Below are 24,154 nucleotides of genomic sequence, written 5' to 3' on the forward strand. Positions count from 1 at the left end.
TTAGCTGGCAATCACACCTCTCACTTAACATGATTATGTGACTCCTGATCAGAAGGAAGACTCAAGAGCTTGACACAAAACTCAACTTTAATTATAGAACTAAATAGCAATTTTAAGAAACTACAAATCTGTTTCAAAATACACTTATATAAAGAAAATGCAAGTTTCTGTGAAATTTATGGAATTTCTAGACAGGGCCAACATGAGCAGAGAATGTGCGCCCGAGCACAGTTCATGGTGAGCTGCTTTAGCCAGTCTGTCACTGGCAGTGAATTTGTCCAGGCATCCCTTGTGCAGGACACCATTTTTGTTTGCAGTTTGCTGTAAGCATTAGCCTCAGTGGTGAGTTCATCACAGCTAGGGAACTTTACATACTTCAAAACAAGCTTTTTAGGTGAGTAGACTTCTCTCTCTTGTCCAAACATCCTTCAGAGTTGTATTGTGCTGTGTTTCCTAGCCAGAGTGGTCACTCAGGAAGACGGTCTTCAGGGCAACATGGTTGTCAGACTGGATCATCTATGAGGAGGGGAGGAGGGCTACCTGGTGCTGTTTTACATTAGACAACTATGACACAGTCCACAGAGCTGCACTCATCTTCTCTTGCCTTTCTAGGCTTGTGAGGTGGTCCACTTTGTTCCAGAGGTCCTTATTCCTTACGAGATGCCCTGGAGCTTCAAAATCACTCATCACCAAAAGTCAAAAGATCAATGAATAAAGAGTTTAGGCCTAACATGTGATGCCCAAAGATTCTTCTTGTAGCCCAGCAGAGAATCCCCATTAATAGAATATTCTCTTTTAAACTCTGGCATTTTTTCCCAGTTTCCATGTGCCAGACTATAGTGCAACATCTCACCCAGGGAGACACCATGTAGTCTGCATCAGGAACTCCAAATTCTATGTGAAATTGTACATTGTTGTTAAGCCTCATCATGGCATACAGCCATTACTCAAAAAGCAATAAGACTCATTTGAGTCAGAAATTTCTCTTTAAATTATGTCTATCAGTTAGTTTCAAGTTCTGTGCTTTATATCTTCAAAAAGTCGTTTGTCTGTCAAAGAAGCCTCCAAGCAAAGTGAGACATGTAGACTGATGTCTGGGATCAATGGAGACCTTCATCCTTCAGTTGGTTAGTGAGTGTTGGCATTACAACCTGTCCTCTAGGCTCCCTGAGGCAGGTGAGGCAAGCCAGCAAGTGTGTGCATTGGGCCCTTACACCTATACTGGATCCTGGCCAGAAAATATCATCTAAAACTAATAACAAGCAAACGATATAATAAAATCAATTTCTAGTCATTATGAATGACTATTCTAATTCATTAATAGAGCACACATCAGTGTCTTCCTCTGGGCTCTGTGAATGAGTACAGTGTGCCATTCATATACACTGTTGTACACACATGACAAAGATGTAACATACATGAAACAGATGTAACATACACAACATAGGTAGAACACATATACATATACACATACACCATCCTACATTCACTCACATATACACAAAATACACACACACACACACACACACACACACACACACACACACACTCCCACTGATGTAGGTGTATGGGATTTAACTCATCGCAAATCTGTGACAGTCACCCGGCTGTTTTGGATGGTGACATGACTGCAGTCCTGCAATTGGAGAAAAGGAAATGTGGTTAAGGCATGAATAACTCCTGTTTTGAAACAGCATATACCTTTTATATTATACCAAAAGAGAGCTTCATGTGACCCAGGCTAGAACACATAACCTAGGTATGCCAGAGAGATCCTGAAATTACCCTCCTGCTACTAGCTCCAAAGTGCTGGATTATAGGCAAACACCACCATGGCAGATTTCAATAGTGCTGGGAAATGAGTCCAGAGCCTGGTGCTTGAAAGAGGAGCACTCTCCCAACCGAAATTCATCCCCAGCAATAAACCTCTGATTTGAGAAGCTCACTGAAGTTACATAGTTCTCATCCTAGCACTGAAATCCTGAAGTCAATAGAAGCAATGTCAAAAGATCTGACACCCAACATTCCCACCAAGGTCTCCACATGGTTGGAGTCAGTGTCTCCCCGTGTATCTTTGCATCTATTTTCCAGAGTCACTTGTGAAACATTCCTTTATTAAAAGGGACCAGGAAGTTCAGTGCAGTATTGGAGTCATGATGTCAATCAGATGGTAAAGGTGACCTAATAGTCCTCAAGGAGATACTCACAGGTGGCATACAAAGTCATAAGGATTTATCAATCTGAAAGCCTGGCTATGTAGCCTCAGCTGGCCTCAAACTTGTGATCTCCTGCAGCAGCTACCCAAGTGCTGGTGCTACAGATGTGCTTCACCATGGTTAGGTTTGGAGGAGATCTTGCCAACTGGGAACTTGAGAACTGGTGTTTTAGACATTTTTTTTAATTGTGCAACATCTTTCAACATCCTAGCACCTAATCATTTTATTTTCTAAGATAGAGCTATGTGTTTTTTAACAGATCTTTTTTAGAAAGATCTTCCCCACAGTCAACTGAAAACCTGGCTTGATCCATGAGACTAGAAAACAGGGACTGGAGTATGGTACACTGTTTAACAACACCCACTGCTCTTGCAGGGAAGTGGGCAGTAAGCAATGACTTGACTCCACATCAAGGGCATCTGCCAACTTCTTCTAACCACACAGGCACTAAACTCATGTGCAAATCCAAATGGAAAGAGAATTAAAGTCAAAACAGGGTCTACTTTTAAAAGACTACACAAGGAAGTTAAAGAAATAAAAATAATGAAATATATATCTACATATATTTTTTAAAGAAAGCTGAAGTTTCATTAGGTCTTATTTTACTGTTAGTATAATGCAAACTATATATAAATACATACATGCATTTATTATGATACATAGAAAGCACACACAGAGTTCTACCACTTGGAATTAGCACTCTGATCTCAGGATCTTAGCCTTCCTTCAATCTTTGTGGCTGTATCCCTCACTCATATATTTTACAGGACTGGGTTCTGGTCTTTTCACTATGTTGCTGCATTTCTTCTGAATCAAAGTGGATGAAAAAGTCCAGGCTAATGTGAAGTAAAGTGCCAGAATCTCATTGATCTGAGGCTGATCTGAGGCCCTGAGGCCTGATCAAACTAAGTGTTGTTATCACAGATACAAACTGGGAGAAAAAAAAATACCTCCGTAGGCAGGTGAGCACAAAACTTCAGAATGAAATGTGCTTAATTTATCTATCTTACATGGCTTTTTCCTTGGCATTCTTATCATCCACTGAAACCTAGTAACTGACATTGATGAAGAAGAAATTAATAAGTAATAAACCTTGAATAAGCTAATGGATTCCATATTTTGTTGGTTATTTCTTTCCTCCATGTTACTGGGCATGGAATCCAGGGCATCAAGTATGCTGAGGACACACTCTATCCCTAAGTCCACCCCAGTCCCTCTTCCTTTATCCTATCAACAGCCTGTAAAGTACATAATATTAGTATCCCCAGTTATCAGGAAAAATGGTCCAGATGGCCAGCACCCTCAAAGACAGTAAATGACCAGGTTGCAAATATGAGAAACCGATATCCACAGCCCTCTGCTTCCTAGATACACGGTTATTATGGATTCCTACAAAGGAGAGTGATGAGGTTGACCTTCCGTGAGGATCAAAAGGATGTTCAACCATATCAGCTCTATGTCCTGGCTGGGAATATGGCCTTGATTTCTTGTACACAGATACATACACAGAAGAGAGCTGAGTCCTGCTTATGAGGATGGAATCCTCTTTGGGGGCACAACGATATTTCTTTTAATCCATAAGATGTTAGTGTAAAAATTCCGACTCTGAAATGAGAAATAGTAAAATCAGTCAAGCAAATATCCCCCCAAGAAGTCTCCTTCTTCTCTCTCCTCTCCATCTTTCTCTCCTCTTGTCCCCCTTCTTTTCCTTTCTTTTCCTCCTCTTCCTCTCTCCTTTATATAACCTCGCTCCTTCTCCTCTCTCTCCTTCTCCCCTCCTCTCCTCCTGTCTCTCCTCTGCACAATTCTTCCTCCCTCATAGACCATGTGGAACTCCTCCTCCTATCCTAGTCATCACCGTCTTTGTCCTGTTAGACCTTGTCTTTGTCATAGTCTCAATCACCCTCCCTCCCCTCTCTTTCTTCTCCTCTTCATCCTTTTCTTGTCCTCCTGCTCCTTCCTTCCCTTCTTCTTACCCCTGTATGTGTATGGCCCTCTCTGTCTCACTATCTCTGGATCCCTTTCTTGGCCTAATGATGCAAAGGAACTCAACAGTAGAAATGAGAAAGAATAAGAATCAAACAAAAAGGTAGGTCTGTTAGGACAATCATTGTGAGGAGCAAGTTGGGGGTGTACTGAAACCAGGGTCCAATAGCCCCTGTGAGACAAAATCCAGGGTACAAAAACTTATTACAAAAGAAAACAAGATGATTCATTGCTTTCCCAACATTAGCTCTGCTGAGGAACTCAGATTAACATGACATTGGGAATGAGAAGAGATGACACTCGTATGCAGTGTCCAGTGTGGAATTTCTTTAACCTCTGGCTCTTGAGGTCACTTCTGGAGGATGGAACCAGCAGTGGTGTCAGCACATCTTTTAAGAGCAGCTCATGTTAATGAGAATGTGCACCTTAAAGGGAGGCTTTCATAGCAATCACTTAAGACACTCTGAATATTACTTCACTTTCACAGTGTTCTGAGCCATGGAGCATTTTGCTCTTGTACCTTCCAGACCTGAATCCTACATACTCACTGTTTATATTTGGGTGCACACACCACTGCAATGGATTCCGGCAACATCTTCTGGTAACAATAATGAGTGTGTAAATCCACACTCGACAAGAAGGCTGTCTGGGTTGGATGGGTCTGAGAAGACAAAAGAAGCCAAGAATTCCCAGTGAGCCCCATGCCTGATCCACAAAGGAAAGCAGTCCTGAGGAGCTTCAACAACTGGTTCCCACCATGAATGCCGAAATCATGCCGGGAAAACACTCCAGTCTGCTAGGTGGAGAAGGAAGAAGGAATTATCTCTTTTGTCTTCCTGATCCATAAAGTTCCATATAAGTTGAAGCTCTCCAAATTACTTCTAAGCTGGTTCCTCCCTGAGGACAAGATCCCTTTATTCATCCATGCCTAGTTATACTGACTGCCTAAAGAGTAACCATTCCAAGTTTTGTCCTTCAGCATCTAACTTACCTCTGCTTCCCTCCTGCTAACAGCAGACTCTGATTCCATCTTCACCCAGAGTTCCCATGACCATTTCAAACATCAGTTCAGCAGTCTCTCAGGGTCTTAAGCTCCCTGCCTTCAATCCTGCCTCTGAGACCTCCCTATGTGATTTCTCCCTATGTGAAGAGGAGGCCCTTCTGCCCTTCAGGTGTGGTACTGTAAACACTACTGTCACATTATCTTTCCCCTCTTTCCTTCTCTTCCCTTCCCTCTTTTACTTGCTCACCAGGTGTAAACACACATCAAACAACTGCATGCCAGAGTGGGGAGGAACCTTGCAGATGTTAGGCCAAGAAAGCCGGATGTAAAAGTCACGTATCTATCCATTGCATTTCAGGACATAAGCAGATATGAAGTACTGATAGCATGGAGGGGGCACACTTAGATTAACTCTATAGAGATCAAAATAGAGATGGTTAGAGCAAGAGGAAGATCAATCTCAGAGGAAGGAATTTGGAAATCTGGACCAGGCTCTCTGCAAATTCCTGTTTCCTCAAGGAGTCATTAAACTATGGTGTTCATACATGTACACTACAAGTAAGCTATATTTTAAAATATCAAGCACTTGTAAAACTAAAAGTCAAAGAAAAAACTAAAATGAAAGAAACAAAAAACAACTAGACAAAACCATGATGAAACCATTTCCCAGTTCTTGTACATGTCCATACTCTGTTAACCCAACTCTGCAAAAAGCAGCCTCATCTCTCTCCCTTTCCCCTAGAATCTTGGCCTAGATAGATGTGATCCTCAATATGACAGTCCTGACAAACTCCACAATAGCCATAAATTCATCAAATGACATTGTTTTCATGTCACAGTCTGGCTGTGTAGCACAGGTTGGTGCCAAAGTCACCATCCAGCAAGCCCACCTTCCTGAAGGCTAGGCTTCCAGAACTGCCAGTACACCAAGCTTTCCATGGCTTCTTTAAACCTTGCAGTCTCTGCCCACCAAGGCCTAAAAGTCATTAGCCAACATCCTCAAAGAGCTCCAGCTCCAGCATGAGATCTGGATCCTCTTCTGCTGGAGTCTGTCCCTGGGTCACATGCTGAACTCATTCCCCCACTGTCCCCGCTGTGTGTCTTCTGTGAACCCCATAACCATTTCTCCTGCAGCCTTGTGTCTCTGTCATCCCCCACTGGGTTCCTGCTCTCCTCATTAGATCTCCTCCTCAGCTGTCAGCCAATCATTTCTCTTGCTGTCAACACTCCTTATTTACCAGGTTTTCTGGGCCAGCTCCATTCAGAAGTCACAGTTTCCTCCCCTGCCTTCACTTGGCTTCCCAAAACCTCCTTCCAACTTCCTGCCAAGGTCCCACAGATGTGATATCTCACAAGTGCCTTAAATTCCCCAAGGTAGGACTGAACCCCACTTCCAAAGTCTGTCTTCCTCTAGATGCCCCACTCATGCTTATGCCATCCCCATGGGTCCAACTCCAAGCCTGCCCTATCACAGACTTGACAACCCCTATTCCTCAGCCCCTGGATCTCTGAAACCCCACATTCTGTGCACATGGTCATCACCCTCTCATCATCATTGGAAGTGAGCAGGCCCCAAACGTTAACTGACCTCCCCGCTGTTACCAGCCTTGCAACTCCTTCACTTTACCTTCTGAGCCTGGCTTTGATCGTGTCATTGTTCTGCCCAAAACACCCAGGGAGTTCTCCCTTTACTCAAAAGCAGGTCTGTTCTTTCTTCCCACACCCGACAATGGAGTGCATGGTTCTGAAGGGTCATGTCAACACAAATCTGACATCCTTTTCTAATATCAACCACAAATCCCAATGGACAGGACTGCTCACCGATGCAAGAACCCTTCCCCATGGAACTCTCCTTGGGCTTCTTTGTAAGTCATTATAAGTCACCTCGAGTGAGACTCCTCTTTCCATGAAACCCACAGTGCCCTATATTTATCTCCTAAAGAATAGAATGGACTCTGCCTCATCGAAATTGGTGCTTATTTTCTGTATGATCTCCAGGCACCAAAGGACAAATTTCCATCTCCCATGGTATATTATTGTTAGGCAAAGCATTAAGAATTTATGCAACTGAAGCATGAAGATACAGGAGACTGCCTCACATATCAGCACTTCCCAAGCTATGAGTACAAAAGTACTGGTGGTCTCGAAAAACCTAGAAATAGCCAACTGATTGCGGCTTATACCTGTCCCATTCTAAGAGAAACTGCATGTTCTGTGAGTATGAAGCCATGAAAATGAGAGATTCATTCGGAAGAACTCTCTAGGGAAGGAACTATATTTCCTTCAAGATCACCACAAGCCTACACAGCATGGCCAACTACTTGAAAATCTTGTGTGCAGGTGCTCTTTTGGTGTGCACAAAGCAAGTTCTTCTCCATAAAGACAAAATGCAATCATTAGAATGAATTATCTTGACATTAAAATATGTCCAGTTTTTATATAGAGCTTTTAGGGACATGGTCTCTACACCATGTTCTCATACATCCTAGGGAAGCTACCATTATTCATCTATTCACAAGGTATTGGAACTTTGAAGAACTGCTTTGTGTAAGAGATAAAATTAGAAGAGCTGGAAATACACCAGGAAATGTGCCTTTGACTCAAGGATGGAACACTAGTGACTGCTTGTGCTCAGAGAAAGATGATCTGGAAAGGATTGATTCTGTGATGAGAAAGAAATAGGCAGTGTGCTTAGAAAAGGACCCTGCCACAGGGAGGTGAGTGTGCTTACATGAATCCAACCTAAGGTGAGAAGCCCCAGCTCCTCTTGAACAAAAATGAGTTCCTCCTCGTTCACAGTGTAACAATAGTCAGGCTCTCCATTCTGCATAGGAATTATGATGTGTGTAACTTGATATTCTTCCTCTACCTGACAAGAGAAAACAACTTGTTATAATTCCCTGGCACTGTCAATCCCACTCTCTCATAACACAAGTAAGTAAAGCCCACCTCAGTGAATGACTCTCATGCTTCTCCCTCACCTCAGTTTTTCTCCACCTGAAACACTGCTCCAGTGCTTTGCTGGGTACTGTATGAAGGCACAGAGGATAAGATGAACCTGACATGTCCCTCCTAGCACATCCTGGGACTAGGGTCTTCCCTGTAGCAGCCAATAGATCTGACTGAGGGTCTTGAAGTGTTTTATTTATATTCCAAGGCTTACCACAGAGTAGGTGATCAGACCAGACTACAAAAGGAATTGAATCCTCCTCCTTTTAGAATTAGTCAATATGCCTGTCTCCATGCCTCACACCAGACATTCTACATGGCAGCTTGCCTGCTTTTACTTCAGTGACTCACTCTGTGTGTGAACCAGGTTTAAACTTATAGGAAGCCTCCAGTCTCAGTTTGCCAATGACTGAGGTTACAGGCATAGCCACCACTAGAGTGAAAATTTGTAACTATAGCACTGAAGCAAATTGTTCAATTTCAAGGGACTCTGAAAAGCAACCAGTTGCAAAATCATCAAATTCCAGGTGGCCAGGACTTGTCATCCATGGTTCCTTCTGTGGAGTGATATGTATGGACACAGCCCCTGGATATGTTTTCTGGGAGTCATGGGAAGCCAAGGGGGAAGAAACGGTCTCAGATCAAGGAGTCTTCATATCTTTACCAGTATCCCGCATAAGACTCCACATGTTTCTATTCCTTTTTGGGTATTGTTCTTTGCAGAAAGCAGGAACTGCTCCCATAAATCCTCTGGAAGGACCACAGGGTGGAGGCCTTTGGAGTTCAGAACTGCAATGGAAAGGAGAAAGAAGTCTGAGGTTACAGGGCCTGGTGTCCCTGAGCAGAACTCAGTCTGGTAGCCTGGAGGAAAAACACAAAGTCATTGGTATTCTCTCTAGCAGCCCCCCTCCCCATGATGGAACCACAAAATAGGCAGGGAGTTTCTTCTCCAAGCTCTGGCCACAGCTGAGTGGTAGTTGTGAGCATGGTCTTTACTGTCAGTGGATGGAACAACATATTTCTGGGTGTGACCATGAGTTGGTTGCAAAGAAATTTCTGTGTAGGTTCACAGACTCAGTGGGCAAAGGGCCCTCTCAACTCTGGTGGGTAACATGGAGACTAAACAGGACAAACAGACAGAGAAATGTAAACTTCTGCTGAGTCCCTCCTGGGACAGACATGTCTTCTTTATCTGTGGTTTGGATCTCCAGGTCTGCTGGCCACTGGACTCTCAGGTCTGGACTTAACGATTCCCTGGGTCCTCATGGGTCTTGAGACTGAGTCTCATGAAAGTGGCTTCCATAGTCTGTACCTTTCAGACTTAGGCTGAGACAAACTACAAGTATTTTACAGTATTTCCACTTGAAGAAAGCCTGTTGTGAGCATGCTCAGTCATGTAGACCATTTCCCCCAAGAGCTGTGAGGCCACAAGAAACCCCACCAGATTTCAAGAGGTTGCAGTTGCATGAAAGCATACACAGATTTTCTCAAGGTCATACCATCACAGACTGTCACTAATAGGGCATGTCGTAGGGATGGAGGAAACCCTTGAGACCCTGGAACTACAGGATCACCTGTGGCACATACCACCTAGATAAGTTGCAGCCTCAAATCCAAATGTGAGTGAAGATGGTACACTTAGCCCATCAAAGTCCCAAGGACAGATGGCTCCACTTAGCTGGAACCAGTCATCCCTTTCCTGGTTGTTTTTACAGTCCAATAGGAACTGAGCAGCTTACCCCTGCTTCTTCATTATATTATACAGATGTGTAGATTGTTGAGTACACAAGCTCACAGCTGGGAAAGGCTTCTTATTTGCATCTGGAAATGTGTGGATTGCTGAGTGCACAGGCTCAGGGCTTGCAAAGGTAGACTCTCTTATTTGCATCTAGAAATGTGTGGATTGCTGAGTACACAGGCTCAGGGCTTGCAAAGGTAGACTCTCTTATTTGCATCTAGAAATGTGTGGATTGCTGAGTGCACAGGCTCAGGGCTTGCAAAGTTAGACTCTCACTTGCATCTGGAAATGTGTGAATTGCTGACTGCACAGGCTCACAGCTGGAAAAGGCTGACTCGCCTGTGCTTAACTGAGACAGAGCATTGCAATTTGGCTTGCAGCTCCTCCTCATTCAAGAAGAGATTTTGACTCTTCCAAGGCAAGACAAGAATCAACCAATACTTTAGAAACATCTGAAAAGCCAGCCTTGGTGATGCACACTTGGAATTTCAGCATTTGCTTGCTGAGGTGGCAGGATCTCAAGTCAGGCCTATTCAGGTTTTAAGCCAAATTATAAAAATTAAAATTAAAAAATAAAAAATGAAACAAATTAGCTGAATATTTGAGAACATTTTTCTGCTATATTTGTGAATTTCCCATTAAAAACCTTTATGTATGAATTGTGAGTGTGTTTGCACAAGTCCATGATATGTGTTTGTTTGTCAGAATGTGCACGCGGATATGTGAGCAAGGATGCACAGGTGCTTCAGCACATCTGCAGATGTGACCTGACTGCCTGGAGTGCTGATCTTCCCTGGCCCCTTTGGTCCAACAGAATCTCTTCTGTGCTTCTGTGTCTGCCCAGCTAGCTGTGCTTTGAGAAACCAGGTCTTCTCCTGTCTCCCTGTCCCACCTCACCTGAAGAGAACCTTGAATGTAGAGGTGGCCAACACACCCCATTGTCACGTGCTTTCTGGAGATTCCATCTCAGGTTCTGACCCTGTCACTGCTAGTGCTTCACCCACAGAGTCATCATCTCCCTGGCCCTAATTGAGAATTTCCTGTGAGAGTCTACCAAATGCTGAAAACATAATCTCATGCACCCAAAATTCTGTTGCCCTCACATCTCTCCATTATGTCCTAAGATTATCTAAGAGTCCAACTTTCATAAAGTAACAATGCACAGCACATTCCTTATGATGGAAGATGATTCAGTATTTTCTTAATGTGCTTCTTCAAATCTCTACAGAGCTCAGAAAAGATGAGGATCTGAATTCAAACAAGTTTTGAGGAAACTTGACTGGGTAAACTACGTTAAAGGTTATTTTGACAAGACAGATGGCAGGAAGGAATGGGACAACACTCATCACACGAGGTTCTGTTACCACAGCAAAGTGGATCCGTGGAAGCAAACGGCTGAGGACGTGGACAAGGGGAAGGAACATTCTCTGTCGCTCAGTGCTCTAGACCTCAGACACCTGTGCACCAGCACTGCCTTACTTTACTGGAGAGCTGGAGTCTGTTTTGTGTGGCTGACCCAGAGGCAATGGGAAACACTTATACACAAGTCATTTCCAAGTCATGGACCTGTGGTGACTCACCTGGGCTTCTCATCATTTTAGACTCCCCACAGGGAGTGTCTGCTCTAGGGATGGGTGTTATCTCCTCAAACACTCCCTGTGGGCCACACACCACTTGTTTCCCAGGTGTGCTTCCTCTTGAATGTTCTTCAGCCTTTGTTGTTGATTTCAGGCTGGGCCCCACCTTTCCACGACGCACAAATCTGTGCAGAAGAGCACTGAATTTGGGGAAGTTTGGGAAGTTTTTCTCATGATTTTTTTTATCCTCCCCAAATGCCTTGATTTTTGCATCTTCTGCTCTTCTTTTCTTCTACAGAAAGAAAAACAGATTTAAGTTACGTCTTCAAATGCCAGAAGAAAAAGCCTTACCAGCAAAGAGATGAAAAAAGTGTAGGTAGGTGTGTTTAGGTCTGACATCTCAGCATAGGGCCCATGGAGCACCAGGTCTATGGAGAACAGCTACCACCACCTTAGTCAGTTCCTGTAAAGCCATCTTCAGTAACAATGAAGTCTCAATATTCTCAGTGCCCTACTGCACTTTGTGTGTGTGTGTGTGTGTGTGTGTGTGTGTGTGTTTGTGTGTGTGTATGTATGTATGTGTGTTGGCTTGTCTGGATAAAGTGCATGTGTGTTCAAGTGAGTATGGGGCCTATCCATTAGATCATAGACTCAGTGAAACAACACAACACAATCCCAGAACACAGGCTGACCAAATGACACACAATCCTCCTTCCTCCATGCTCACACACTGACCTTATCTGCCAGGTAGCCTTCACCCTCCTTAGGATGTCGTCTTCGGAATGTGAATTTTAGGTTCTCAGCTTTATCAACAACGTTATTTATAGTCTGCAATACAAAACAGAAATGGAAAATTTGAACAGTTCTAATGTCAGAAAAGAGAATAAGAAAACAAGTGGGGAGAGGCAGCAGTATCTCATGCATGACTTGAACCCCATTTCCTGCCATCCCTCTCCTCTGTACTGCTATGCTGAGGCAGAATCAGCTCCCCTCCTACCCAGGGTCATGATCTGTTGCTTTTCTCTAAGTAGTTCACTGCTGTTATGGAGATTTTAGATCAGTCCCATAGACAATGAAGACTTACCTTGTTGATTTTGGATCTTATTCGAGCTGAAAGACACTTCCGATATTGTGGGTCTTTTGTGAGTTTCTCCACAAAGAGTCTAAAGGAATAGAGCAGAGTGACTAAAATGTACAAAAAGTTCCAAGTATCAAATGAGGCCCTGATGAAATTCAGGGTTTGAGAAGTTCCTGGACTGAGTAAAAGCACAACCTGAAATCCCACATCCCCTTATCCTCCAGTGCCAGGAGAGAGAAAGATCCTCACTCTTCTATCTACTGGTACATTCAACAAACATCAGCTATCAAGAAGTATAAAACAACCTCTGGAGGCATCACAATCCCTGACTTCAAGATCTACTATAGAGCTACAATAATAAAAACAGCTTGATAGTGGCATAAAAACAGACATGTGGACCATGGAACTAAACTGAAGACCCTGACATTAATCCACACACTTATGAATATTTGATTTTCAACAAAGAAGCAAAAACTGTACAATGGGGAAAAAAAGAAAGCATCTTCAACAAATGGTGTTGGCATAACTGAATGTCAACATGTAGAAGACTGCAAATAGATCCATATCTGTCAACCGTGCACAAAACTTAAGTCAAAGTGGATCAAAGACCTCAACATATATCCAGTTACTCTGAACCTAAAAGAAGAAAGTAGGAAGTAGTCTTGAACATATTGGCACTGGAGGTCACATCCTAAATACAACACCAGTAGCACAGACACTGAGAAACAATCAATGGGACCTCTTGAAACTGAGAAGCTTTTGTAGGGCAAAGGACATGGACAACAAGACAAAATAACAGCCTACAGAATGGGAAAAGATCTTCACCAACCTCACATCTGACAGAGGGCTGATATCAAGAACAAATAAAGAACTCAAGAAATTAGGCATCAAAATAACCAAGAGTCCAATTAAAAAATGGGCTATAGTGCTAAACAGAGAATTCTCAAAAGAAGAAGCTCAAATGGCTGAAAGACATTTAAGTTATTGTTCAAAATTCTTAATCATCAGGGAAATGCAAATCAAAATGACTCTGAGATACTACCTTACACCTGTCAGAATGGCTATGATCAAAAACACTGAAGACAGCTTATGTTGGAGAGGATGTAGAGCAAGGGGAACACTCCTACACTGCTGGTGGGAATGCTGGTACAACCACTTTGGAAATCAATATGGCGCTTTCTTAGAAAATTGGGAATCAACCTCCCTCAAGACCCAGCCATACCACTCTTGGGCATATACCCAAGGAATCCTCAATCATACCACAAGGACACATACTCAACTATGTTCATAGCAGAATTATTTGTAATAGCCAGAACCTGGAAAAAAACCTAGATGCCTTTCAACTGAAGTGTGGATAAATAAAATGTGGTACATATACATAATGGAGTATTACTCAACAGAGAAAAACAATGACATCATGAGGCTTGCAGGCAAATGGATAGAACTAGAAAACATCATCCTGAGTGAGGTAACTCAGACTCAGAAAGACAAACATGGTATGTATTCACTCATAAGTGGATACTAGATATAAAGCAAAGGATAACCAGACTGCAACTCACAACTCCAGGGAGGCTACCTACTAAAGAGGACCTAAGGAAAGACACAGGGATCACCCAACAACAGAGAAATGGATGAGATCTACATGAACAAACTGGAGTGTGTGTGTGTGGGGGGGTAATGGAGGGCAAGGGTCAAGGGAAAGAGAGGTTAGGGGAGCAGGAGGTCCCAGCTGGACCAAGAACACAGTGTGAGAACAAGTAAAGAGATACCATGATAAATAGACCCTGTGGGAATAGGAAGAAGCAGAATGCTAGAGAGATCCCAGAAATCCACAAAGATTCCTCCACTATAGACTACTGGAAATGGTCAAGAGAGTGCCTGAGCTGACCTACTCTGGTGATCTCAGGGCTAGTTATGACTGGTGAGACATTTACCCTTACCTTTCCTCAAACACACAATGTTCTTGTCATTGAGACTATAGGAGTCATTCCCTGGGGACAGCTCTGCAATCTTATTCTGCCAACCCAAGTATGGTGAACAGCTCAGGGACTCTGCTGAGCCACTCCAACACTAGGTGGTCCACAGCCCAGTCCTCTGGTGGCTGTGTAGCTACAGGAAAGGCTAACCTCTTTCCTATACCAATCAATAGGCTACAGGATGTAGAGAAGAGGAATCTGGCTCTGCCACACACAGCAAATAAGCCTACGACTGGCTGCCTAGGTAGAGATAAAGCAGTCAAAACACTCACCAATGCAGACACATCCTATTCACCTGTCAACTCTTTTGTCTAAAAGCTGGGCCATGTGGGCACAAGCTTAAGAACTCTCCTACTCATGAAATCCCTTATATGTGATACCACCAACTTTGGTCCTCATGTCTTTGAACAGTAAGGAAAAGCACATGTGAGATCTGCCAGAAATCTGATTAAAAGATGACTTTGACAAGTTCCATAAGGTCAGCAAGGGTAGGAAGCATGAAGAGGATGACAGGATGAGTGAGGGGTCAGTCATGGGAAAGGAGGTGGAAAATGCAGGTTCTCACGTTGAAAATTTGTGATACATCACAAGCGCTTCCTCTGTGAGGCCTTCATTTAGCAGGTCTTCTGCTTTTAGCTGATAGGTCTTCAGCTCAAGGTAAGATTTCCAGGGAATTTTATTATTGATGTAAATATTCTGCTCAAGAGAGCTTAAAAGTTGGAACTGCTCTTGGGTCAGGAGAGTGACATCTTTATGTCTGCGGATGGTGCTCCTGACCTAAGAAAAAGAGAAGATGGGGAACACTAAAATGCATCTCCTGCCATCCTGCCATTCTAGCAGTCTAGAACACATAGACATGTGCACGCGCGCGCACACACACACACACACACACATCTCCCTAATGTAAAATAAAACACCACATTGGTGATTCAGCTCAATAAATGTATGAACAAACCCAGCCTAGGATCCTCTTACTACAGTAGTAAAGAGTTGGAAATAGGGATGTCTGTGTCCTTTGAAAACAATGTGAAGGAGCTCTTGGGTAGCATTTAACTTAAGGAACAGACCTTACCTACCACCTCTTTGTTGAGATTTGCACTAGAAGACATACGTAGCTGTGAGTGGTTGTGTACACATCAGAGGATTGTGCTTAAGCATAAACCCAGCAGTTACCACGCGGGCTTCTTCTGATGTTACCAAGGCAATAGAGAGCACCCAAGCTTGGAGGAAACTCTACTCATACCTTCCACAATGTAATATCAGCTGGAAGCAAAAGGATTTGTGATGGGGTGCCCAAAGTGATTTAATTAGTATCTATGATACTCAAGTCTTCAAGAGCCTTTGTGAGACAATGGCCAAGGAAAACTCAGTTCCTGCTATTTAAGGATTTCAAGAACTAAGGCTCAGAATCACGGAAGAAGAAAAAAACCCTTTGGGAACTGTGAGCTCCGGGGACCACAGCATTGCACAAGCCCTTCTTGAACCTTTTCTACGGAGTCTGTGTCTTTGAGAGCAGAAGTATAATGAATTCTAGAGACAAACTGCTCACAGTATTGACTTGCTTTCTGTGATCACACTTCTGATGTAAGACATGTCCACCAGGGAGAAAAAAAAGTGAGGTTCACTAGTTTAAACACAGAAAAGGGCACCAGGCTTTTACATTTCCTCCATATGATTGCATATAATTGACCTCTCTCTTCAGCAGCAATGAGACTTACCTCCTTCGGAGCTCCAGCAATGAAAGGTCCTTTAATACCTGGACAGCTCTGATGGTCTGTGAGCCAGGGTTTGAGAATATCACCTGTTACCAGATACAAGTAGTTAGGAAAGGAGCTACTTTGCTTCTCCAATAATCAATGTTAGTTTATGTTAATTTACATATTACCAACTCACTGACCACAATGGCCATGGAGATACAGGCTTTAATCCTGCAATTTCCTACCTGACATAGTAGTCACAACCTGAATTCTATTTTAACTTAAAAACTAGGATTAAATAAATTTTTAAGAGTTTCCAAAGGAGATCAATTCAAGATGGCAGGGGCTTCTGGCATCCACAGGCCCATGGAGCAGCTCTAAGGAGTCTGAGAGACCCAAGGAGGGTCAGATTGGAGATAGGGAAGCAGAGGATGAATCTGAGAGAGCAGAGAATCTCAGAAACAACTAAAATATTGCAGGTCCTATGGGGAGATGCTTTTAAGAAGTGGTCTCATGAAATTGAAGGAAAAGAAGAAGAAGAAGAAGAAGAAGAAGAAGAAGAAGAAGAAGAAGAAGAAGAAGAAGAAGAAGAAGAAGAAGAAGAAGAAGAAGAGCAGATTCTATACATGGGCCAGAGAGAAGTGAACCTATAGCTGCTGAAGTTCACACTAATGGAGATGGAAAATGGTTTGTTTTCTGGATTGGGTTTCCTCAAAAGGCCTCCAGGGACTGTGCTGTAGTTGGGGGCCATGTTAGTGTCCATAGTCCATGCTGCCACCAGAAACCATGTGGAAGTCAATGAGCCTTGCTGCCACTGGCAATTCCAGGCAAGGAAGCTTCTTTTTGCAGTGGTAACAATGACTGTAGACTCATAATTAAGAATGAGAAACACATCACAGAAGCCTTTTCCCACCTTCAAATAAAAAGGGAAGCAGTCTAGACAGTAAGACACTGAAGGAGTCCTTAAATTGTAATAAAGATGCTGAAATACAGCTCTTTTCAGTTGATGTCTTCCAGCAGGAGATGTGGCTACTGAGTGTGGGGAAGGACTCAGTTATTTTAAAAGGGCAGGCCAATGAGACATTCACCATGATCCAATGACTATATGAAAAACAAAATTTAGAACTTATGTACTTTTTTCCTTCTTTTGGACAGGCACAGGTTGGGAGAATGCCCCTGGGAGGAATGGGAAGCTATTTTGATCAGGTGCATTATATAAAATTGCCAAATAATCAATAAAAATATTATGTTAGAAAACATGTACAATGAATAGAAAATATTCCCTTAAAACTCTACAGGGATTTATTTTTAGGGAATGCTCTCCAGGAACTCATTGTGCAACAGAGGGTGCTAGCCATGAACTAGTAGTTACTCAGCTATCTCAACTCCCAAGTCCTGTCCCTGAAACTACTTTTAGAGATTTTCTTTGGGGACCACAGCAGGAGACACAGTTGCTAAAGTGCCCTAGACTTAAAACACAGTCCCAATTCTCTACCCTGGAGGTCCTGTCCTAACTGTGTTCCTCAGGTCTAGAAGGGTTGCTCACTGATCTCTAGGTAGGACACAGATGCCTATCCAACCAGCTTCACCAAGGCAACCCTGCTCATGGATGAGTAGCCACCAGTTCCGCTTACATCCCAACACTACTGCTCAACAGCACTAACATGGAAATGCTAATTTGGAAAACTGATGGAGGATTGCTGCTGCTGTAACGGAGCATCTTGGCTCTGAGTGTGTCCGTCTATACACCTGGCTCTTTCCCTGCTTCTGTGGAAATGCTCTCAGGAACTATCTGAGTACTTTATCTATACTGAGCTCATAAACACTTAGCACCTCAGTGAGTTCAGAGCCTAGTCTGTCAGATTCCACTGTGGAATGTAAAGATCCATTTAGTGAGAGAGAAAATGCTCTGTCCAAAATCATAACCCCACATATATCAGGGGTAAGATTCTAGTCAGGACACCAGCTTCTAGTTCAATATTCTACCCATGATTCCACACTGTCTGGACTTCTCAAAATGTATGGAAAAATTGAATGAAAGAAACGTTTCAATTTCTTTCCTTACCAGACATTGTTGGGAAAATAATAGGAACACAGTTATAAGAATCAGATAACAAAAACACTGTCTGGATTCAGAAACAGAAAACCCACATGTCCAGGATCAGAGATACTGGACACTGGGGAAAATTGTTTGTCAGCATCATAAGGACAGTAAGACCATTCAGATACTGATTTGCTAAGAGGAAGAGTGATGTCATAAATCTACACTGGTACCCTAGTCAAAGACTTCTTGGAAAAAAAGAGCAAATAAATTAGAGGAGCAGATAGTTGGTTCCTATCTTTTCTTTGTAGTTCTATGATTCCTTATGATCTGCAAGTCTGTCCTGTAGTGAAGACAATGACTGTGAAGATGAGAAGCAGCTTCAATTTGAAAGCTGATCCTGAAGGTGCATAGGCTCCGCCTCACATTCGACAATTCATGTGTTCTCCAGAGGTCAGAGAAATAAAGGACCCAGTACTGTCTCTCAATCCTTTCTAACCGAGCTAGCAGTGTGTGCAGAAAGAATTCTATTTTCTTTTTTTTTTCAGGAATAATTTTCTTTGTGACTGAAGCTGGCTTGAGAGTCACCATTTATCCTAAATTTGCCAACAACCGGCATCAATCCTCCAGCTTCAGCCACCTAGGTGCTGAGATTTCACTCATGAGCCCAGACACTCAGCTCAGAATTGTTACGATGTATCTATAGCATGCTCATTTTCATATTTTTTCTTTAAAGACAGGGTTTCTCTGTGTAGTTTTGGAGCCTGTCCTGAATCTTGCTCTGTAGAGCAGGCTGGACTCAAACTCACAGAGATCCACCTGCCTCTACCTCCCAAGTGCTGGGATTAAAGGCGTGCACTACCACTCAGTTCATTTTCATAATTGTTGAGCATCACCAGTATTCAAGAAATCAGCCAAGAAAAAACAAACACAAAAGGTATCTTTCCTGATACGCTGGCCCTCCTAGTCACACATTTTCCCAGCCTCAGTTGACTTCCTGGTCTACTAAACTACATGTTCACTAAATCCATCTCTGTTTGCCCTGTGCTAAGCAAATTACTCAATCACCAGAGAAATTTATGATTCAATGAAGTCTTTTGGCTCCCTTCAGCATTCAGTCCCATAAATCCTATGTTACCATGGTTAACACCTCCAAGTTCCATGCTCGCTCCTTCCTCCATTCTATTTTCTCCCCCACCACTGCATTTTTCTATTTTCTTGACTGTCTCCAGGTCCAGGTGGCCTGTTCTTTTTGTAAAAAGCCCCAAAGTGCTCTTCCAATAGCTTCAGCCTCCCTGCCCTGTGATTCTTCCTCATCTCTAGTTCACTTTTAACTAGATCAAAGACTCCAAACATTGGGAATGCTAATTTTTAAAACTCCATTGGTTTTACTTTATTTCTTCAGGAATGGTCTTTAACACCCAAGTCACTGTGCAGCTAGAGACTGGCATGGTCTCCTTGATTCTCCTGCCTCTGTCTTCCAAGGGCTGAGATTACAGGGGTATGGCACCATGATCTGACTAAACACTTTAGGAGTTTGTGTGGAGTGTGGGCCAGGGTTGTACAGCTATCTGTAAACTGTACCAAACATGGGTGAGGACCTTTATTATCAGGAAGGTGCCTGACATTGTCCCAGTGTGCAGGTGCCAGAGAGAGCACAGAGATAGAGAACACTGTCATTCACTGTAACAAACAGTGCTGCTTTAGCAGGGAAAGCAGACTTTCCTCTCCCCCACTGCTTCAGGGAAGACACATGTGCAGCCACAGAAGAGGGAGGGACATCTGCCTAGCCAGAAAAGGTCAGCTAATCTCAGCTGCTAATGGAACACTGCCAGATACATTCTCGAGTCCCCTCATATTTCACCACTAATGTTGACCAGTACCAACTATGAACTATCATTGTGGAAAACTGTGTAAAGGGAAGTATCTTGGCCCTCGGTTCTCCTCATTACATACCCAGATCTCTCTCTCTGCTTCAGCTGAAACAGTCCCAGAAACTCTGACTTTCTTCTCTGTGTATTGCTCCTAAAGACTCAACATCTCAGAGATCCCTGAGCCCTGCCAGCCTGTTATCTCACCAAGGAAGGTGAAGGAACATTCAGTGAGAGGATGAGGAAATACTCTGTCCAAATCTCAACCCTAGGAAATGTCAGAGCCAAGACCACGATAGGGCACCAACCTGTTGTTCAGCACTTTCCCCTTTATTCCACATTGTTTTGATGCTTCCCATTTTAGTGAGCTGCCCAATTAAATAAACAGTAAAGTTTCTTTTCCTACCTGACATCTTCAAGTCAGGAACAGAACAGGAGTAGGATCTGGGTAAAGGGATGGGGACAAAACAGGAGTAGGATCTGGGTAAAGGGATGGGGACAAAACAGGAGTAGGATCTGGGTAAAGGGATGGGGACAAAACAGGAGTAGGATCTGGGTAAAGGGATGGGGACAAAACAGGAGTAGGATCTGGGTAAAGGGATGGGGACAAAACAGGAGTAGGATCTGGGTAAAGGGATGGGGACAAAACAGGAGTAGGATCTGGATAAAGGGGTGGGGACAAAACAGGAGTAGGATCTGGATAAAGATGTGAGAGATCGGGTTGTTAGGTTTCGCAGTAAAAAAATCACGTCTGTGCAGGATTAAAGATGCTCAGCACTGAGTTACAGTTGGTCACGCATGGCAACCTCAAGACTCTATCTGGTGCTGATTGGTTCAGGAAGGAATGATGTCATAAAGCTGATGAAAGCCAATAGGATTCCCAGAAGCTATGTTTAAAAAGTGACAGTTGGACACCTGCAGGAAGACTAGAGCAGCTGTACATGGCTGCAATCTGGGCAGCTGAAAGCACACAACCCAGACATGACAATTTCTAGTCCTAGACCCCTAGTTCAGGAAGAATGTCACGTGTTTCGCACAAGTGGTCATTAATAAAGTCATTTATTATTGACACATGATTTTCATATTTCAACAGATAAAAATGTATTTTTATGCACAGATGATGTCCTTGGTGAGCATCATAGATACTGTTTTACTGCTGTGAAGAGTTACCACAGCCAAGACTACTACAGGTAGAGCTCCAGGAGTCCAATTGGTGAGAGAGAGGAGAGATTATATGAGTAAAAGATATCGAGACTATGATTGGATAAAGCACAGGGACAAATAGCCAAACTAGTGGAAACACATAAACTGTGAGGAGCCCCCATGAAACTGGACCAGGCCCTCTGGATAAGTGAGACAGCTGATGAACTTGGAACTGTTTAGGAATCCCCCAGGCAGTCGGACCAGGACCTGTCGTCAGTGCAGCAGCCGGCTTTTTGGAACCTAGGGCCTATGCTGAGACACTTTGCTTAGCCTTGGTGCAGGGAGGAGGAGACTGGACCTGCCTCAACTGAATCTACCAGGCTGAGCTTACTCACCATGGGAGACCTTGCTTTGGAGGAGGTGGGGATGGGAGGTGGATTGGAGGGGGGAAGGTTGGGGAGTGAAAGGAGGGAGGACAGGGGAATCATGGCTGATAAATAAAATTAAATTATAAAATAAAAATATTTATTAAAAAAACCTCATCTTTAGTGAAGTATACCACACCTAGAAAGACAAATATGGTATATACTAGTTTTTATGTAAATATTAGCTGTTAAGGCTATCATAATCATAACCAAGCAAAAATCCATTTAACCACAAAGGTCTGTTGTAAAGGACTGAGCACAGGTAGATCTCTCTAGGAAAGGGAAATAGAACAGTTATGGATAGATAAGCGGGGACTAGAAGTGGAGGATCATCGAGAGGAGGAGGGAAGAGGACAAGGGAGGAAATACATAGAGAGACAGCTAAAACTAAGAGCCATCTGAATGGGTAGATTAGAAATCTGACAGAGAAAAAGATTTCTAAAATATATACATATGTGAAGATGATCTACATGAAATCACCAAATACTGGGGAAACAGAGCTCCAACTGGACATCTCTTGTCACCAAATGAAGCTTTCATTAGCAGGATTGGGTTACATCTAGTTGAGCTGCTGGCCAAAGGGGTTCTTGTGAATCTCCAAATAACTGAGGTTATGGCCAGGACTATAGGTTGTCATGCACAAACTGACAGCAAGACCTCAACTGTTAAAAAGAACACCAACAATTCATTGAGCATGAACATAGAGAAGTCAAACTCGTGCCTACATACAGCCTTCACACCTATAGTCTAGCATCTTTTGTACAGGGAGGTACTCTACCAAAGGAGAAATGTAAACAGTAACATAGCCATGAACCCCTTGATCTACAATGGTGCCCTGCCTACAAAATATACTTAGTGCAATGGTGCTACAAATCTTGTGGGAGTAAACAACCAATATCTTATTGGACTTAAGGCCCACACCATGATATAGAACACATACTGGACACTGGTTAGATAAGCAAGAACCTGAGACTAGAAAGGTCAGAGATCTAGTATGAAACCCAATAACACCTTTCCAAATGAAACAAAACATAGCAAGAAAAACCTCCTAATGATATTCCACATACTCAGAGTATGGCATACTCAAAGATATCTACGGCATATCTATGACATACTCATAGATAACTGCTCAGTCATCAAGAAGCCTTTTCCCCAGTGGACAATAGGTTTAGGTGCAGAGCTCTACCCTATGCAGAAAATGAGAGAACTTAGAATGCTTAGCCTAGAACAGATGTCTCTATCAAATCCTTCCCCTCAGACCTCAGGGGATGTTGTGAAAGAGGAGGCAGATAGAGTGTGGGACCCAGAATAGATGGAGAAAACCAAGAGTACAGGTTCTCTAGATCAAGAATATTGAGGCACAATTGAATTTCACGAGGACTGTGCAGCATGCACAGGGCCTGCATGAGTCTACACCAAATTGGGTCCTAGACCTGAAAAGAAATTTGGACACATAATCCTATCCATAAACTGGAAGCTATTTCCAATTGATAACTACTTGCAAGTGAAAATTTGGTTTTCTCCGAGTGTAGTTGGGGGCTTCCCTGGGTCCCACCTGGTCTGCAGCCACTCAAATCCAAATAAATACACAGAGGCTTATATTAATTATGAACTCTATGGCCATTAGCTCAGACTTATCACTGACAAGCTCTGACACTTAAATTAACCCATAATTCTTATTTTTGTTTTGCCATGTGGCTTGGTACCTTTTCTCAGTTCTGCCATGTCATCTTGCTTCCTCTGTGTCTGGTTGGTGACTCCTGACTCAGCCCTTCCTTCTCCCAGAATTCTCCTCATTTGCTTGCCCCACCTATAATTTCTGCCTGGCTCTTGGCCAATCAACATTTTATTAAACCAGTGCACAAGAGCAATATTCCACCGCATTTCCCCTTCTCTGTGTAATCAAAAAGAAAAGTTTTAATTTTAACATAGTAAAATTACATATAATAGAAAAGTTATCAAGCAAGAATTATAGTTACGACTGGACCTGCCTGTACTGAGTCTACCAGGTTGATCTCAGTCCTCAGGGGAGGATTTTCCCTGGAGGAGGTGGGAATTGGGGGTGGGCTGGGGATAAGGGGAAGGTGTGGGAGGGGGGAGAACAGGGGAACCCGTGGCTGATATGTAGAACTGAATGGTATTGTAAAATAAAATAAAATAAAAAATAAAAATAAATAAATAAAAAGAATTACAGTTACAATATCTAGTCTATTTGTATTTGGCAAAATTAAAGAAAATATTCTATCATCTATCCTATATTTGTGAGTCTAAAGTTTCATATCCAATTTATCTTTTATCATAGCCAAGGAAAATTATATATAGTCTTCAACTATATCAAAGACCTCAGAAAGATATATTACCTAAGTAAATAGGAAGTACCATTGTAAGCAACTTCTAAAAATTCTGGAAATGACAGAGACAGCTGCCTGCCTGTACAGTCATTCAAAGTTCCTC

At 42.9% G+C, this 24,154-nt stretch overlaps 1 protein-coding gene across 2 annotated transcripts; it reads right to left on the bottom strand.

Moving 5' to 3' along the window:
* Nucleotides 1-69: 69 nt before the first annotated feature.
* On the bottom strand, nt 70-23,673 carry LOC143266993 (STAM-binding protein-like). Of its 2 annotated transcripts, none has more exons than XM_076543164.1 (11): nt 23,407-23,673; nt 16,242-16,324; nt 15,089-15,300; nt 12,554-12,632; nt 12,205-12,297; nt 11,473-11,761; nt 8,819-8,943; nt 7,937-8,074; nt 4,751-4,863; nt 3,722-3,821; nt 70-1,636 (listed from the first exon to the last, which is right to left on the bottom strand). In XM_076543164.1, exons 1-11 carry the CDS (start codon nt 23,582-23,584, stop codon nt 1,580-1,582), a joined length of 1,467 nt encoding a protein of 488 aa, XP_076399279.1. In that variant the 5' UTR covers nt 23,585-23,673; the 3' UTR covers nt 70-1,579. The 2 variants fall into 2 exon arrangements, with proteins under 2 accessions (XP_076399279.1, XP_076399287.1); XM_076543172.1 differs by lacking the exon at nt 23,407-23,673 and adding an exon at nt 20,539-20,928.
* Between the last annotated feature and the right edge of the window lie 481 nt (nt 23,674-24,154).

Source organism: Peromyscus maniculatus, chromosome 1, assembly GCF_049852395.1.
Source record: "Peromyscus maniculatus bairdii isolate BWxNUB_F1_BW_parent chromosome 1, HU_Pman_BW_mat_3.1, whole genome shotgun sequence".
Lineage (NCBI taxonomy): Eukaryota > Metazoa > Chordata > Mammalia > Rodentia > Cricetidae > Peromyscus > Peromyscus maniculatus.